This window comes from Petromyzon marinus, chromosome 7 (genome assembly GCF_048934315.1).
Source record: "Petromyzon marinus isolate PM22_M1 ecotype Great Lakes invasive population chromosome 7, UKy_Petmar_22M1.pri1.0, whole genome shotgun sequence".
NCBI classification, from domain to species: domain Eukaryota; kingdom Metazoa; phylum Chordata; class Hyperoartia; order Petromyzontiformes; family Petromyzontidae; genus Petromyzon; species Petromyzon marinus.
This window is the reverse complement of record NC_133673.1, coordinates 15,769,252-15,784,831: the sequence shown is the minus strand read 5'-3', so window position 1 is coordinate 15,784,831 and position 15,580 is coordinate 15,769,252. Positions and strand designations below refer to the sequence as shown.

Genomic DNA, 15,580 nt, shown 5'->3' with positions numbered 1-15,580 from the left:
CGCCGTTCGGCACCGCGCCCTCCGCCGTTTTGGGGGGGCAGCCGGCGCCGATGACCTCGGCCGCGGGGGTCCCGGGTCCCCTAGGGGTCCCCCCCGCCGCCCCCCCTCCTCCTCCTGCTCCTCCCCCTGCCCCCCTCTGCTGCTCCGGAGGCTGCACGGCCGGGCCCCGGGGCCGGGCCTGCAGCGCGGAGCTCACGTAGCGGGGGGGCTCCGCCGTGCAGGGCCCCCCCCCGCCACCGCGGGCTCCGCATGACCGGCCCCCCACGGACGCCTTCAGCGCCGCCGCCGCCTTGAGGCCGCTCCTGCGGACACACGCGGTTCACAATGGCCGTGTCGCCGAAACGTCGATGGAGTCCGGCGTGAGCGGCGTGGTTGGCACCCGCCACCGCCCGCCACTGACACCCCCCACCGCCCCCCCCCCCACCCCACCAGTGCTGTTTGCTGCTGGCCGCTCGGCGTGCAGGGCCTTAAACAAAAATTGCCCCTTTAATGAAGCGAGGTGAGAACCGGTCGCGTCCAAGCCGATCCATTTCAAAGGACGGCCGAGCCCCTGGGTCCACGGGGCGGGGGGAGGGGAACCGCGATCCCGAGCGTCGCTCCTGCGGACGCGTCGCCGAACAGCGAAACGCGGAAAGGGGGGAAGACGCAGCGGGAAGGGCACGACAGAGAAAGCACCGCCCCTAGCCTCCCCCCCCCCCCAGCCCCCCCCCCGTGGTAACGCAGAGGGAGGGGAGGGGTCAACGGGGACATTAAGGATTCCGGTAAAAGTAAACCCGGACCGTTGGCCAAGGTGGCCCGAGCGGTGGAGCGAGCGGCTCGCAATCGGAAGGTCGAGAGTTTGGATCCCGGTTGGGGCAGTGGTGGTCGGCACGGCCAATCATCCCTCCCTCTTGGGTGGGGCGGGGGTTCGATAAAACGAGTACCGCTCTTTGCGGGGGAAAGTCAACAGAGTTTGTGTTCTTGGAGAAACTCGCCCATGTCATGGAGGCTTGTGACCCAGGACGTCGCTTGCCACGCTTTCACAGTCGGTAAGGGGGCGCTGGGGTGATGCTGATACTGCTGTGTGTGATCCCAGTTGAGGGCGCCACAGAGGCGAGATGTTAATTACCTCGCCTGGTATACGGGAGGTCATAGGTTAAATCCCAACCCTGATGCCTGCTGTATATTTGGAGTCTGCGTGTCTCTCTCTCCCCGTGCTCACGTTTGTTCCCCCACATGTAGAGTCAACGTGCGTGTACAGTATTTGGCTGCTACTGCACATTTACACGTGATAAGCCACTTCGTTGAGCTACCATTTGTGGCCAGGTCGCTTCTGAAAAAGAGCTACGTAGCTCAGTGGGCCTTACCTGGGTAAAGTTAAAAAAGCAACATATTTTTAGTTCAGATTAGTTTTACGGAGCGCTGAGCGAGGGGCAACTTCGCTGCATGCGTCCGGACTCAGCGCAGCGCAGTGAGACGTTTTGCAATCGCGCGTTCACTCCCGACGGCGCAAATAACATCTTCGTGAATCTGCCGTGAATGGCGAACGATTTAAACGCGGAGTTAAGAAACGGGGCAAGCGGAGTCTGAGATCACGGGTTTGAATCCCCGTTTCAGCCGCCCATGCTTAATCCGGATTCTCAAGCATCGAGAGTGGAGGGTCTCGGCAGCCGGTCATCATTTGATCGGGGGTCTGTAATCCAGCACTGTCGAGGCAGCAGCGAGGGTTGATAGATCACTACACACACAGATGTTGTTGCAAAACTATATTTCCTACGTATGTCCAGGAGTCGTCGTACCCTGGCTCGTCAGGAGAACGTGGCACAGCAAAGTGGCGGACTAACACCAACATCATCTGTCCCTTCTTTACGGGGGATAGAGCGTTGCCCCCTCTCTCGCGTGGGTTTTCTCCAGGAGCTCCCGATTCTTGCCACGTTCATAAACACTCATCACTAATTGGCTGAAAAATATATTAATCAACAGAGGACCACAGATCTTGGGAAATGGTTTGGCAGCGCTGGCTCACCGCCCAGCTCTGCTGCCTCGGCAATTGAGATGGAATTTGCACGAACGCCAATGATGCAATATACATCGAAATCATTACTGTAACTTCACGTTGCACAGAGTTGCAAAACGACAGCACTGAGGACTAAAAATACAACTCGGGTTGATTGCCGTGTGACAAACACCACTTCAGATTACAACAGCACCGTGCAGTTAGTGTTGGCTAAACATCTTAATGTAGCAGGACCCGCAAAGACAAAGATCCCCCATATAGCCTTAGCAGACTGTTGGGGCAAGTGCCGTTAGTGAGCACCTTTGAAGGGCGGCACGGTACACGAGGGGGTTTGGTGGCTAACACCACGCCCGACCGCCTTTGTCTCCCCAGTGGCGATATTTTTTTTACACAGCGCACCCAGGTACTCATTTCAGGCTGAGTTGACCTAGGGCAGCAGGCCCATGACCGGTTAAGATAATCGTCACTGGTGTTGGCCATGAACGGGAATTGAGCTCGGGTGACCGAGTTCATAGTGCAGCGTAGCGCTAACAGCTACGCAATGAGATCATTCCTTGGCAGGAGTCCCAGTCCCCTGCGTGGGGGTGTCCAGGCACATCCCACAGGCCAACTCCGGCCCACGTACGCACCATCACCTCCAGTGCAAACATCACTATCATCAACATCCTCTTCCTCCTCCTCACACATCCACTTTCATCATCACCATCAGCAGCAGTGTCAACATCAGAGGCGGGCCGACTGAGCAGATCCTGAGTGTAGTCTCTGTGAGCCTCGGTGAGGATGAGGAGGAGCAGGAGTCACAGCGAGGAGGAGGAGCAGGAGGGAGCAAAGAGGAGATGGAGGAGCAGGAGGAGGAGGAGATGGAGGAGCAGGAGAAGAAGGAAAAGATAGAGCAGGAGCGAAGAGGAAGCGAAGAGAAGGTCCCTTTCCCGTTCATCGCTGCCAAGTTGTGCACGTTCTGCATGCGCCGCGTGGAGACCACGACAGAGTGCGTGGTGGTCGGGGGGGGGGGGTAAGGAGGGGGAGGGGGTCTCGTATTTGATCCGAGCAGACCAACACCACGCACGCCACGGGAAAGAACCGCTGGAATTATTTATTTACCTCTGCATTGAAAATATTTTCTCCTGGCCTCGGCGATTCACGCGACGAGGGCGGCGTCCACCCCTTCGTACAACCGGGCACTTGGCACATCCGTGCACACTCGACAGCGTCAATAACCAACGCGCCGCACACACACCGGCTTTGAATACCGGCGTCCCATCAGCAGAGCCGCGCTCGCTCGAAGCGACGACGCCGGCGCGACCGGTTCTCGCGAAAGCACTCGCTCCACAACCGCCGAAGCGCCGCTCGCCGCCACTCACCGCCGCTCGCCGCCACTCACCGCCGCTCGCCGCCGCTCACCGCCGCTCGCCGCCGCTCACCGCCGCTCACCGCCGCTCACCGCCGCTCACCGCCGCTCACCGCCGCTCGCCGCCGCTCACCGCCGCTCGCCGCCGCTCACCGCCGCTCACCGCCGCTCACCGCCGCTCGCCGCCGCTCACCGCCGCTCGCCGCCGCTCACCGCCGCTCGCCGCCGCTCACCGCCGCTCGCCGCCACTCACCGCTCATCCGCTGCCCCCCCGCACTCCCGCGCCCCACAGAGGTTCGCCGCTGGCGCCGCCGTCTTCGTCGGCGTCGTCGCTGTCCAGGAGCGGCTGGTGCTGAGCCCGTTCCTCACGGCAACACCGCCACCACCGCCACCACCGCCGCCACCGCCACCACCGCCGCCGCTCCTATTGGCCGTCATCACGACCGCCCGGCCTCATCGTGACCTACGGACACGCGTCCCAGGAACGTCGTCACAGTCGGCCGCCGTGGTTTAACGACGTCATCGCGGGAGCCGTCCACGCCTGCTACCGGTCACGACCATCAGCATTGTCATCGTGATCATCATCGTGATTCATGTCGAGTGTTGTGGGTCGCAGCGTGTGGGTGTGATGGACAATCTGACGAGCACTCCACTACCCCGACCGCGGCCCGAACAAAAATGAAAGCTGCCGACCAAGTTTGTATTTTCACCGCAACAACAACAACAACAAAATCCAACGGCAGCGTTGAAGGTGCGAGAAACGAAAAACTCGGACAACCTTTTCTGGACGCGTCGCCGCCGGAAGATCACGACCCAACATTGCGGGGGGGGGGGGGGGTGGGGGGGGGTTCCTGAGCCACGTCCCCAAGGCGTCGTGCCCACACGGGCCAAGCCAAATAAGTGAATCGTAACATCGGTCGTGAAAGTCCACGAATGAAATCGTCATCATCATCGTCATCGTCAGAGAGCGATCTGGCGAGCCCCCTCCACTTCGCTCCGTCGTGGCCCGAGTGGATCGTTGTCAATAACATCAATAACTTTTGATTTAAAGCTTTCGTGACTGCAGTAATTCATATTCTTAGTTTTTTCGGTAAAGTCACGTTGAAGAGAAACAACAAAATAACAAAATATATATAAAACAATAAAAAATTCTCACGACGTTTCGACCATAACTCAAACGGTCATCATCAGGTGTGTTGGTTTGCATAAATTTATTTTTAAACGGCACATTTATTTATTTATATATAAAAAAAACGTTGGCGTCACGCGCAGCGATTGGCAGTTTGCCCAGGAATAGTCCATCTATTTTTTTTTGAAAAGAGGAGGGGGGAGACGAAATTTTTTATAATGTATGCTGTCTGAAAGCCACTGTAAGCGTGAACAATCAATTAAGACCTGAAATGGTTTATCAAATCTTTCCAATGATTGCTAAGCCAGAATCCATCTTCTCGGTTGAAATTGTCTCTGTGCTTGTATATGTGGATAGCCTCATGAACGAATCTCTCATGGTAGCCAGATGGCTTACAAAGAACCAATGTCTTGGAAAAGTCAATGTCATGTGAGCCTATTGAATTATAACAATGATCTGCCACGGCCGAGGTGTTGGTCCTACCGTGTTTAAGGTCTACTTTGTGTTCACGAATGCGGTCCGAGACATGGCGTTTGGTTTCTCCAATGTAACTACTACCACAGAGGCAACTTAGTTTGTAGACACCAGGGTATTGTATGTCCGGAATCACATCTTTTACAGACGGAACCAGATCACGGATTTTATGTAATGTGTTGAAACGGACCTGGATCTTGTGTTTATTCAAGATTTTGGAGATATTTTTTGTGATCCCCGCAATGTAGGGTAAAGTGATGGTTTTGAAAGGCTCATCAAGAGGGTTCTTCTTCATGGTGTGAGTGATAGCTTTGCGGATTGTATAGTCGGAGTAACCATTAGCCATAAGAGCTTGGTGTACGTGCTTGAGTTCACTGCTTATGTGTTCCTGGTCGGATATGCATTGGGCTCTATGATACAGAGTCTTGATGAGAGAATTCTTCTGTGATGGATGGTGGTGGGAATCCGGTTTCATCCATCACAGAAGAATTCTCTCATCAAGACTCTGTATCATAGAGCCCAATGCACATCCGACCAGGAACACATAGGCAGTGAACTCAAGCACGTACACCAAGCTCTTATGGCTAATGGTTAATCCGACAATACAATCCGCAAAGCTATCACTCAAACCATGAAGAAGGACCCTCTTGAGGAGCCTTTAAAAACCATCACTTTACCCTACATTGCGGGGATCACAAAAAATATCTCCAAAATCTTGAATAAACACAAGATCCAGGTCCGTTTCAACACATTACATAAAATCCGTGATCTGGTTCCGTCTGTAAAATATGTGATTCCGGACATACAGTACCCTGGTGTCTACAAACTAAGTTGCCTCTGTGGTAGTAGTTACATCGAAGAAACCAAACGCCATGTCTGGGACCGCATTCGTGAACACAAAGCAGACCTTTAACACGGTAGGACCAACACCTCGGCCGTGGCAGATCATTGTTATAATGCAGTAGGCTCACATGACATTGACTTTTCCAAGACAGAGGTTCTTTGTAAGCCATCTGGCTACCATGAGAGATTCGTTCATGAGGCTATCCACATATACAAGCACAGAGACAATTTCAACCGAGAAGATGGATTATGGCTTAGCAATCATTGGAAAGATTTGATAAACCATTTCAGGTCTTAATTGATTGTTCACGCTTACAGTGGCTTTCAGACAGCATACATTCATTTTTCGTCTTCCCCCTCCTCTTTTCAGAACATAGATGGACTCGTCCTTCTAAATAAACTGCCAAATCGCTGCGCGTGGCGCTGACGGTTTTTTTAATAAATAAATACACCGTTTAAAAATAAATATATTTATGCAAACCGACACACCTGATGACGACCGTTTGTGTTATGGTCGAAACGTCGTGAGAATTTTTATTGTTATATATATATTTTATTATTTTATTGTTTCCCTTCAACGTGACTTTACCGAAAGAGCTAAGAATATCGTCAACAACATCAATAACATCGTCAACAGCAACATCATCAACAGCATCATCAACATCGGTAACATTGGTGATGACGACATCACACATTGGCGATTAAAAAAAAAAACTTCCACCGTTATATTTAATTGCCAAGCAGGCGAGATGCAATCGAACCCGCGCCCTCTGGATTGCAAGTCCAGTGTGCTGACCACAACACCGCCGTCGGGCTGAGATGTGATCTCCCTCGCCTGTTACGCAGAAGTCCATGGGTTGGATCCCAGACCCAGGCGATGACTGGAGTCCCCCCGTGTTCTCTCTCTCGTTCTCTCAGTGGTGGTCACGTGGATTGTTCTACAGGTTCCTCCGGTATTGCACCAATCCTCATTTAGAATCAATACGCATTTAGATTGTTTGGCAGCTTTACATTCCAACATGATAAGCCAATGCGATCGCCTCTCCATAACAGCTGAGAGCCCAGTGGGTTCTCTACCTTAATACAAAAAATGCTCTCTAGAATGTCTCCCTATAAAATGTGGTAATGAGGGTTGTTTTGGGTCCCGCCACAGAAACGTGGAATGTCCACATTTACTGCCCTCAGGCGCTGGCCGTCATGCTCCTCCCGCCAGACGTGGGCCCTCCCTCTCTAAATACAGACAAAGCACAAAGACCCCCGTAAAGCCTTAACAGACTGTTGGGGCAAGTCCTATTAGCGAACACCCAAGAAGGCTGGCACGACACACGAGGGGCTGGGTGGCCAGCACCACGCCCGACCGCTTTTGTATCCCCAGTGGCTATGTTTTATACACCACACCAGGTACTCATTTGAGGCTGAGTCGACCTAGGGGAGGAGGTTCAGAACCCGTTAAGATAATCGTCACCGATGGTATTGGCCGTGAGCGGGAATCGAACTCGGGAATCGAACTCGGGACGCGGGGTTCCGAGTGCAGTTAGATAATTGCACCAACGATCCTGTAACAAAGCCAAAAATCCCCCGTGTAGCCTTAACAGACTGCTGGGGCAAGTGCTCTTAGCGAGCACCTATGAAGGCTGGCACGGCACACGAGGGGGTGGGTGGCCTACACCATGCTCGACCGCCTTTGTCTCCCCAGTGGCGATGTTTACACACCGCACCAGGTACTCATTTGAGGCTGAGTCGACGTGCACACACACAGGCGCATCATGCACACACAGACGCGTGCACACAAATATGCACCCACGCACGCGCGCCGCTCCCATCCCAAACAGCCCCCCCCCCGAACCCTACTGTATTGTGCAGGCTTAAAGAGAGAGGCTCTTTTGTACCCGGGCAGAGAAAGAGAGAGGAGGATGGGGGGAGAGTTTAATGTGAGAGAGAGTTTCAAAAAACTTAAATTCTTCGGCCTTTTGTTTGCATGCGGAGAGAGGGGCTGCAATTTTCCCTGCACTCTGCCCGTGCTCTTCCTCTCTCTCTCCCATCGCCATCCCCCCCCCACTCTCCCATCGCCATCCCCCCCCCCACTCTCCCATCGCCATCCCCCCCCACTCTCCCATCGCCATCCCCCCCCACTCTCCCATCGCCATCCCTCCTCCCACTCTCCCATCGCAAACTCCCCACTCTCCCATCGCCATCCCCCCCACTCTACCATCACCATCCCCCCCCCACTCTCTCATCACCATCCCCCCCCCCACTCTCCCATCGCAAATCCCCCACTCTCCCATCACCATCCCCCCACTCTCCCATCGCCAGCTCTCTCCTCTCTCCTTCAATCCATTTCCTCTCTTCCCCTCCCCTCTCTCTGTCATTCTCCCCCCACCCCCCCGCTCACCCCGCTCTCCTTCTTCTCCCCCCCCCCCTCCTTGCTCTCCCCTTGCAATCTCTCTCCCCAGCTCTTCAACTCTCCTCGACTCTCCCCAACTCTCCCATCGCCATCTCTCCCCTCTATCTTTCTCACAGCCTCCCTGTGGTTCTCCATACACTGTGTGGGTATCTACGTGTTCTGCGTTAGCCAGTGGATGTCTACGTTAGTCTGAGCAGCGCTTTGCAAGTCCACGAGTCCCTTTGTAAGCATTTTTTTTAAATGCATGGCTCTTTATGCAAGCCTATGGGTCTCTATGCAAGTCTATGCATCTCTATGCAAGTCTATGGGTCTCTATGCAAGTCTATGGGTGTGTATGCAAGTCCATGTGTCTCTATGCAAATGTATGGGTGTCTATGCGAGTATATGGGTGTCTATACAAGTCTATGGGTGTCTATGCAAGTCTATGTGTCTCTATGCAAGTCTATGGGTCTCTATGCAAGTATATGGGTGTCTATGCAAGTCTATGGGTGTCTATGCAAGTCTATGGGTCTCTATGCAAGTCTATGTGTCTCTATGCAAGTCTATGGGTCTCTATGCAAGTCTATGGGTGTCTATGCAAGTCTATGGGTCTCTATGCAAGTCTATGGGTGTCTATGCAAGTCTATGCGTCTTTATGCAAGTCTATGCGTCTCTATGCAAGTCTATGTGTCTCTATGCAAGTCTATGGGTGTCTATGCAAGTCTATGTGTCTCTATGCAAGTCTATGGGTCTCTATGCAAGTCTATGGGTGTCTATGCAAGTCTATGGGTCTATATGCAAGTCTATGTGTCTCTATGCAAGTTTATGGGTCTCTATGCAAGTCTATGGGTGTCTATGCAAGTCTATGGGCGTCTATGCAAGTCTATGTGTCTCTATGCAAGTCTATGGGTCTCTATGCAAGTATATGGGTGTCTATGCAAGTCTATGGGTGTCTATGCAAGTCTATGGGTCTCTATGCACGTCTATGTGTCTCTATGCAAGTTTATGGGTCTCTATGCAAGTCTATGGGTGTCTATGCAAGTCTATGGGTCTCTATGCAAGTCTATGGGTGTCTATGCAAGTCTATGCGTCTTTATGCAAGTCTATGCGTCTCTATGCAAGTCTATGTGTCTCTATGCAAGTCTATGGGTGTCTATGCAAGTCTATGTGTCTCTATGCAAGTATATGGGTCTCTATGCAAGTCTAGAGGTGTCTATGCAAGTCTATGTGTTTCTATGCAAGTCTATGGGTGTCTATGAAAGTCTATGGGTCTCTATGCAAGTCTATGGGTGTCTATGCAAGTCTATGTGTCTCTATGCAAGTCTATGGGTCTCTATGCAAGTATATGGGTGTCTATGCAAGTCTATGGGTGTCTATGCAAATCTATGGGTCTCTATGCAAGTCTATGTGTCTCTATGCAAGTTTATGGGTCTCTATGCAAGTCTATGGGTGTCTATGCAAGTCTATGGGTCTTTATGCAAGTCTATGCGTCTCTATGCAAGTCTATGTGTCTCTATGCAAGTCTATGGGTGTCTATGCAAGTCTATGTGTCTCTATGCAAGTATATGGGTCTCTATGCAAGTCTATTGGTGTCTATGCAAGTCTAGAGGTGTCTATGCAAGTCTATGTGTCTCTATGCAAGTCTATGGGTGTCTATGCAAGTCTATGTGTCTCTATGCAAATCTATGGGTGTCTATGCAAGTCTATGTGTCTCTATGCAAGTCTATGGGTCTCTATGCAAGTATATGGGTGTCTATGCAAGTCTATGGGTGTCTATGCAAGTCTATGGGTCTCTATGCAAGTCTATGTGTCTCTATGCAAGTTTATGGGTCTCTATGCAAGTCTATGGGTGTCTATGGAAGTCTATGGGTCTCTATGCAAGTCTATGGGTGTCTATGCAAGTCTATGGGTCTTTATGCAAGTCTATGCGTCTCTATGCAAGTCTATGTGTCTCTATGCAAGTCTATGGGTGTCTATGCAAGTCTATGTGTCTCTATGCAAGTACATGGGTCTCTATGCAAGTCTATTGGTGTCTATGCAAGTCTAGAGGTGTCTATGCAAGTCTAGAGGTGTCTATGCAAGTCTATGGGTCTCTATGCAAGTCTATTGGTGTCTATGCAAGTCTATGGGTGTCTATGCAAATCTATGTGTCTCTATGCAAGTCTATGTGTCTCTATGCAAGTCTATTGGTGTCTATGCAAGTCTATGGGTGTCTATGCAAATCTGTGTGTCTCTATGCAAGTTTATGGGTCTCTATGCAAGTCTATGGGTGTCTATGCAAGTCTATGTGTCTCTATGCAAGTCTATGGGTGTCTATGCAAGTCTATGTGTCTCTATGCAAGTCTATGTGTCTCTATGCAAGTATATGTGTCTCTATGCAAGTCTATGTGTCTCTATGCAAGTATATGGGTCTCTATGCAAGTCTATGGGTGTCTATGCAAGTCTATGGGTCTATGTGCAAGTCTATGTGTCTCTATGCAAGTCTATGTGTCTCTATGCATGTCCATACCGGCACCTCCGATGAGTACGATTGGCTACGTACGGTGCGACAGAAGTTCAACAAACACACATGAGACCCTCCTCGTCCCCCTCTCTCCGACGCTGGCTGCGAGCTCCCGTCTCATTGTTTTTGTGGTCATCTCGCCAAGGGCTCCCCGAGAGGCAACACGGGGGGGGGGGGGGGGGGCACTCACAGGGGGTGAGAGCAGCAGCAGCAGGAGGAGGAGAGAGTTGGGCGAGGTGGAGGGGGGGTTGAGGATAAACCAATGAATCACCATCGTCATCATCATAAACACCATTAGACTCATCCTCAACATCATCTCCAACATCATCAGCAGCAGTAGAAAACACAGCATCAGAATCATGATCATCATCAGCAGTAGACATTGCAGAGTCATCCCGTGGCTGCGACAGTGTTGGTGAGGACGTGATAATCACCAGCATCATCACGAGCGACTGCTCTATCCACTGCTGGATGAAGGCTTCCCCACGCCATCGACTATCCCCTCCAGTTCCATGCGATGCCAGAAGCGGACCGAGTCCTTCCCGAGTGGAGCCGACCTCCGCCTCAACGCTCCACCTCGTCGCTCCATCTCCGTGGTGAGTCGCCCTTAAGGGAGGAGATCATCCTCTCATTTGTTTGCCCCATCAGCCCATCACCTCACCATTACCCCATCGCACCATCACCCCACCATCACCCCACCATCAGTCTCGGTCCATCAGCCATCGGCCCCTTGTGGCCGTGATGGCTCCAGGCCGAGGCCCCACTGACTCCTCCTACTGACTCTTTATGTTGCACCAGGTAAGGTCCCACTGACTCCTCCTACTGACTCTTTATGTTGCACCAGGTAAGGTCCCACTGACTCCTCCTACTGACCTTTTGATGCACCAGGTAAGGCCCCACTGACTCCTCCTACTGACTCTTTATGTTGCACCAGGTAAGGCCCCACGGACTCCTCCTACTGACTATTTTGTTTCACCAGGTAAGGTCCCACTGACTCCTCCTACTGACTATTTTGTTTCACCAGATAAGGTCCCACTGACTCCTCCTACTGACTCTTTATGTTGCACCAGGTAAGGTCCCACTGACTCCTCCTACTGACTCTTTTTGTTGCAGCAGGTAAGGTCCCACTGACTCCTCCTACTGACTCTTTATGTTGCACCAGGTAAGGCCCCACGGACTCCTCCTACTGACTATTTTGTTTCACCAGGTAAGGTCCCACTGACTCCTCCTACTGACTATTTTGATTCACCAGATAAGGTCCCACTGACTCCTCCTACTGACTCTTTATGTTGCACCAGGTAAGGTCCCACTGACTCCTCCTACTGACTCTTTTTGTTGCACCAGGTAAGGTCCCACTGACTCCTCCTACTGACTCTTTTGTTTCACCAGGTAAGGTCCCACTGACTCCTCCTACTGACTCTTTATGTTGCACCAGGTAAGGCCCCACGGACTCCTCCTACTGACTCTTTCTGTTTCACCAGGTAAGGTCCCACTGACTCCTCCTACTGACTCTTTATGTTGCACCAGGTAAGGTCCCACTGACTCCTCCTACTGACTCTTTGTTTCACCAGGTAAGGTCCCACTGACTCCTCCTACTGACTCTATTTGTTGCACCAGGTAAGGTCCCACTGACTCCTCCTACTGACCTTTTGATGCACCAGGTAAGGCCCCACTGACTCCTCCTACTGACTCTTTTTGTTGCACCAGGTAAGGTCCCACTGACTCATCCTACTGACTCTTTTTGTTGCACCAGGTAAGGTCCCACTGACTCCTCCTACTGACTATTTTGTTTCACCAGGTAAGGTCCCACTGACTCCTCCTACTGACTCTTTTTGTTGCACCAGGTAAGGTCCCACTGTGCTATTAAAGGTTTGTTTCAAAAGCGACCTGGCCGCAAGTGACAACTCAACGAAGTGGCCTTATTGATGAGAGAGACACGCAACCTCCAAACATACAGCAGCAGCCATCATCAGGGTCTGGATCGCTCCCACGACCTCCTGTATATCGGGCGAGGTAGTTAACATCTCCTAGTCACCAGAGTCGACGCGAGGTGTCTCTCGACCCTGCGTTTGTCCGCCGGGCCGCGCGTTCCTCCCCGCGCGTAGCAGTGCGACCCTCAGCGGAGCGCCTCGCAAGGGGCGAGGGGTAAAACATCCCAGCAGCCAGGGGCGGTGTGGCACCCCCCCCCCCGCATCGCCCCCCCCCCCCCCATTGTCGTCCGACCCGACCCACACCTCCTGCTCTCCCACTCATCCACAATGCAAGGGGGAGAGGGACGCAGGGTGTAGGGGGCAGCGTGTGGGGTGTGGGGCTAATCTCAGCCCCCCACGGTAATTCTCGCTCGGTGTAAACACAGAGGAGCCCCTAAACCCCCTAACAGTCCCACAGGGGCCCCTAAACAACGAGACAGCCCGCATCACGGCCCCTCAACCCCCACCACCCCCACGGCAACAACGCCGCCCTTGCCACAGTGCCAGCTGCGAGAGCGCGACGTGTGGGGTGGCGTGAGCCCCCCCCCCCCCCCCCCGTGCAGTTGCACCGCCTGCGCACTCATCGATAGCCACGTCACACAGGCCGGGCGAATATCCGAAGGTGGAGAGAGGGAGGGGTGAGGGTTGGAGGACTCGTGGTCGGCTGCAGCGTTACAGTTCAGACACGCGTCTGTGTGTCTCCGTGTCTCCGTTCCTGTGTGTGTGTCTCCGTGTCTCCGTGCCTGTGTGTGTCTCCGTGTCTCCGTGCCTTTGTGTGTGTCTCCGTGCCTGTGTGTCTCCGTGTCTATGTGTGTGTCTCCGTGCCTGTGTGTGTGTCTCCGTGCCTGTGTGTCTCCGTGCCTGTGTGTCTCCGTGCCTGTGTGTCTCCGTGTCTCCGTGCCTGTGTGTCTCCGTGTCTCCGTGTCTCCGTGCCTGTGTGTGTGTCTCCGTGTCTCCGTGCCTGTGTGTGTGTGTCTCCGTGTCTCCGTCCCTGTGTGTGTCTCCGTGCCTGTGTGTGTGTCTCCGTGTCTATGTGTGTGTCTCCGTGTCTCCGTGATTGTGTGTGTGTCTCCGTGTCTCCGTGCCTGTGTGTGTGTCTCCGTGCCTGTGTGTCTCCGTGCCTGTGTGTCTCCGTGCCTGTGTGTCTCCGTGTCTCCGTGCCTGTGTGTGTCTCCGTGTCTCCGTGCCTGTGTGTGTGTCTCCGTGTCTCCGTGCCTGTGTGTGTGTCTCCGTGTCTCCGTGCCTGTGTGTGTGTCTCCGTGTCTCCGTGCCTGTGTGTGTGTCTCCGTGTCTCCGTCCCTGTGTGTGTCTCCGTATCTCCGTGCCTGTGTGTGTCTCCGTGTCTCCGTGCCTGTGTGTGTGTCTCCGTGTCTCCGTGATTGTGTGTGTGTCTCCGTGTCTCCGTGCCTGTGTGTGTGTCTCCGTGCCTGTGTGTCTCCGTGCCTGTGTGTGTCTCCGTGTCTCCGTGCCTGTGTGTGTGTCTCCGTGTCTCCGTGCCTGTGTGTGTGTCTCCGTGTCTCCGTGCCTGTGTGTGTGTCTCCGTGTCTCCGTGCCTGTGTGTGTGTGTCTCCGTCCCTGTGTGTGTCTCCGTGTCTCCGTGCCTGTGTGTGTGTCTCCGTGTCTCCGTGCCTGTGTGTGTGTCTCCGTGTCTCCGTGCCTGTGTGTGTGTCTCCGTGTCTCCGTCTTTGTCCAAACACGCGTCTATGTGTCTCCGTGTCTCCGTGCCTGTGTGTGTCTCCGTGCCTGTGTGTCTCCGTGCCTGTGTGTCTCCGTGCCTGTGTGTCTCCGTGTCTCCGTGCCTGTGTGTGTCTCCGTGTCTCCGTGTCTCCGTCTTTGTCCAGCAAGCTGCCCTCTAACACCCCTGACGCACAGGGAGGCTTCTCCGACACGAGCGCGCCTCCGTGGCTCACTCGACCCCACCACCGCCACCTCGTGTAAGGTCGCCCTGGGTTTCCTGCCAAGGTCTTCGTCCTCATCCCAGCGCTTCTTCCTCTTACTTGGTGGGTGCCGCGGTGGGGAGATGTGAACTCCCTCGCCTGGTACACAGGAGGGTCGTGGGTTCCCCATCCCGACCCTGCCGCCTGCTGTATATTTGGAGTCTGCGTGTCTCTCCTCTCCCCGTGTCTCGCGTGGGATTTGTCTCCGCAATCCTCCGGTGTTTCCCTCCGCAGTGACGATCGGCAACACGCGTTCAGAGCGCTCGGCTGCGATACATTCACACGCGACCGTGAGCCCGCATTGTCGAGCTATCGCTGTGTGATGGCAAGGTCGCTTCTCATAAAGAGCGCAGTGGGGCCCTTACCTGGGTAAAACACAAATAGAAAATGTGGTCACCTTTTAGGAGTTTACTGAGACATCGCCAGCAACACACGGCATGGGTCGCGAAAAACGAACCGGCTACTCATCCATCACGTGGTTTGTGAGTAGTCAGGGGGGGGGATGTTTGACGACCCCCCCCCCCACACAATCCCCCCCCGTCCCCCGGGGTACTAGACAGGTAAAGGCAAAGCCGGAGCATCCCGTGACCCAAGTGCGCTGCTGAATTGTGAAGTGGCACAGGGAGACGTAAAAAAATAAACAATTCGGTGCCAGTTCTGGGGGGTTTCTTTTCCCGTCGGAATAAAAATTTTCCATCCCCCCCCCACACCCCCCACACGCACACCCCCCCCCACACGCACACCCCCCCCCCACACGCACACCCCACACGCACACCCTCCCCCCACACGCACACCCCCCCCACACGCACACCCCCCCCCACACGCACACCCCCCCCCCACACGCACACCCCCCCCCACACGCACACCCCCCCCCCCACACGCACACCCCCCCCCACACACACCCCCCCCACACACACCCCCCCCACACGCACACCCCCCCCCACACGCACACCCCCCCCCCACACGCACACCCCCCCCCCACACGCACACATCCCCA

The 15,580-nt window shown here is 54.0% G+C and overlaps 1 protein-coding gene across 3 annotated transcripts in view; it reads right to left on the bottom strand.

The window, feature by feature from the left end:
* Window positions 1-15,580, bottom strand: part of LOC116940110 (DENN domain-containing protein 2B-like) — an 88,599-nt gene that overhangs the window by 40,895 nt on the left and 32,124 nt on the right. For 2 of the 3 annotated variants that reach the window (XM_076065429.1, XM_076065431.1), the window contains exons 2-3: window positions 3,598-3,807; window positions 1-302 (exon numbers count right to left, since the gene is read on the bottom strand). The exon at window positions 1-302 is cut by the window's left edge and continues 18 nt beyond it. In XM_076065429.1, the coding sequence (XP_075921544.1) occupies window positions 1-302; window positions 3,598-3,782 (487 nt within the window). In that variant the 5' untranslated portion in view covers window positions 3,783-3,807. Of the gene's footprint in view, window positions 303-3,597; window positions 3,808-11,110; window positions 11,283-15,580 lie in introns of all 3 variants that reach the window. The other variant, XM_076065430.1, reaches the window with a different exon arrangement.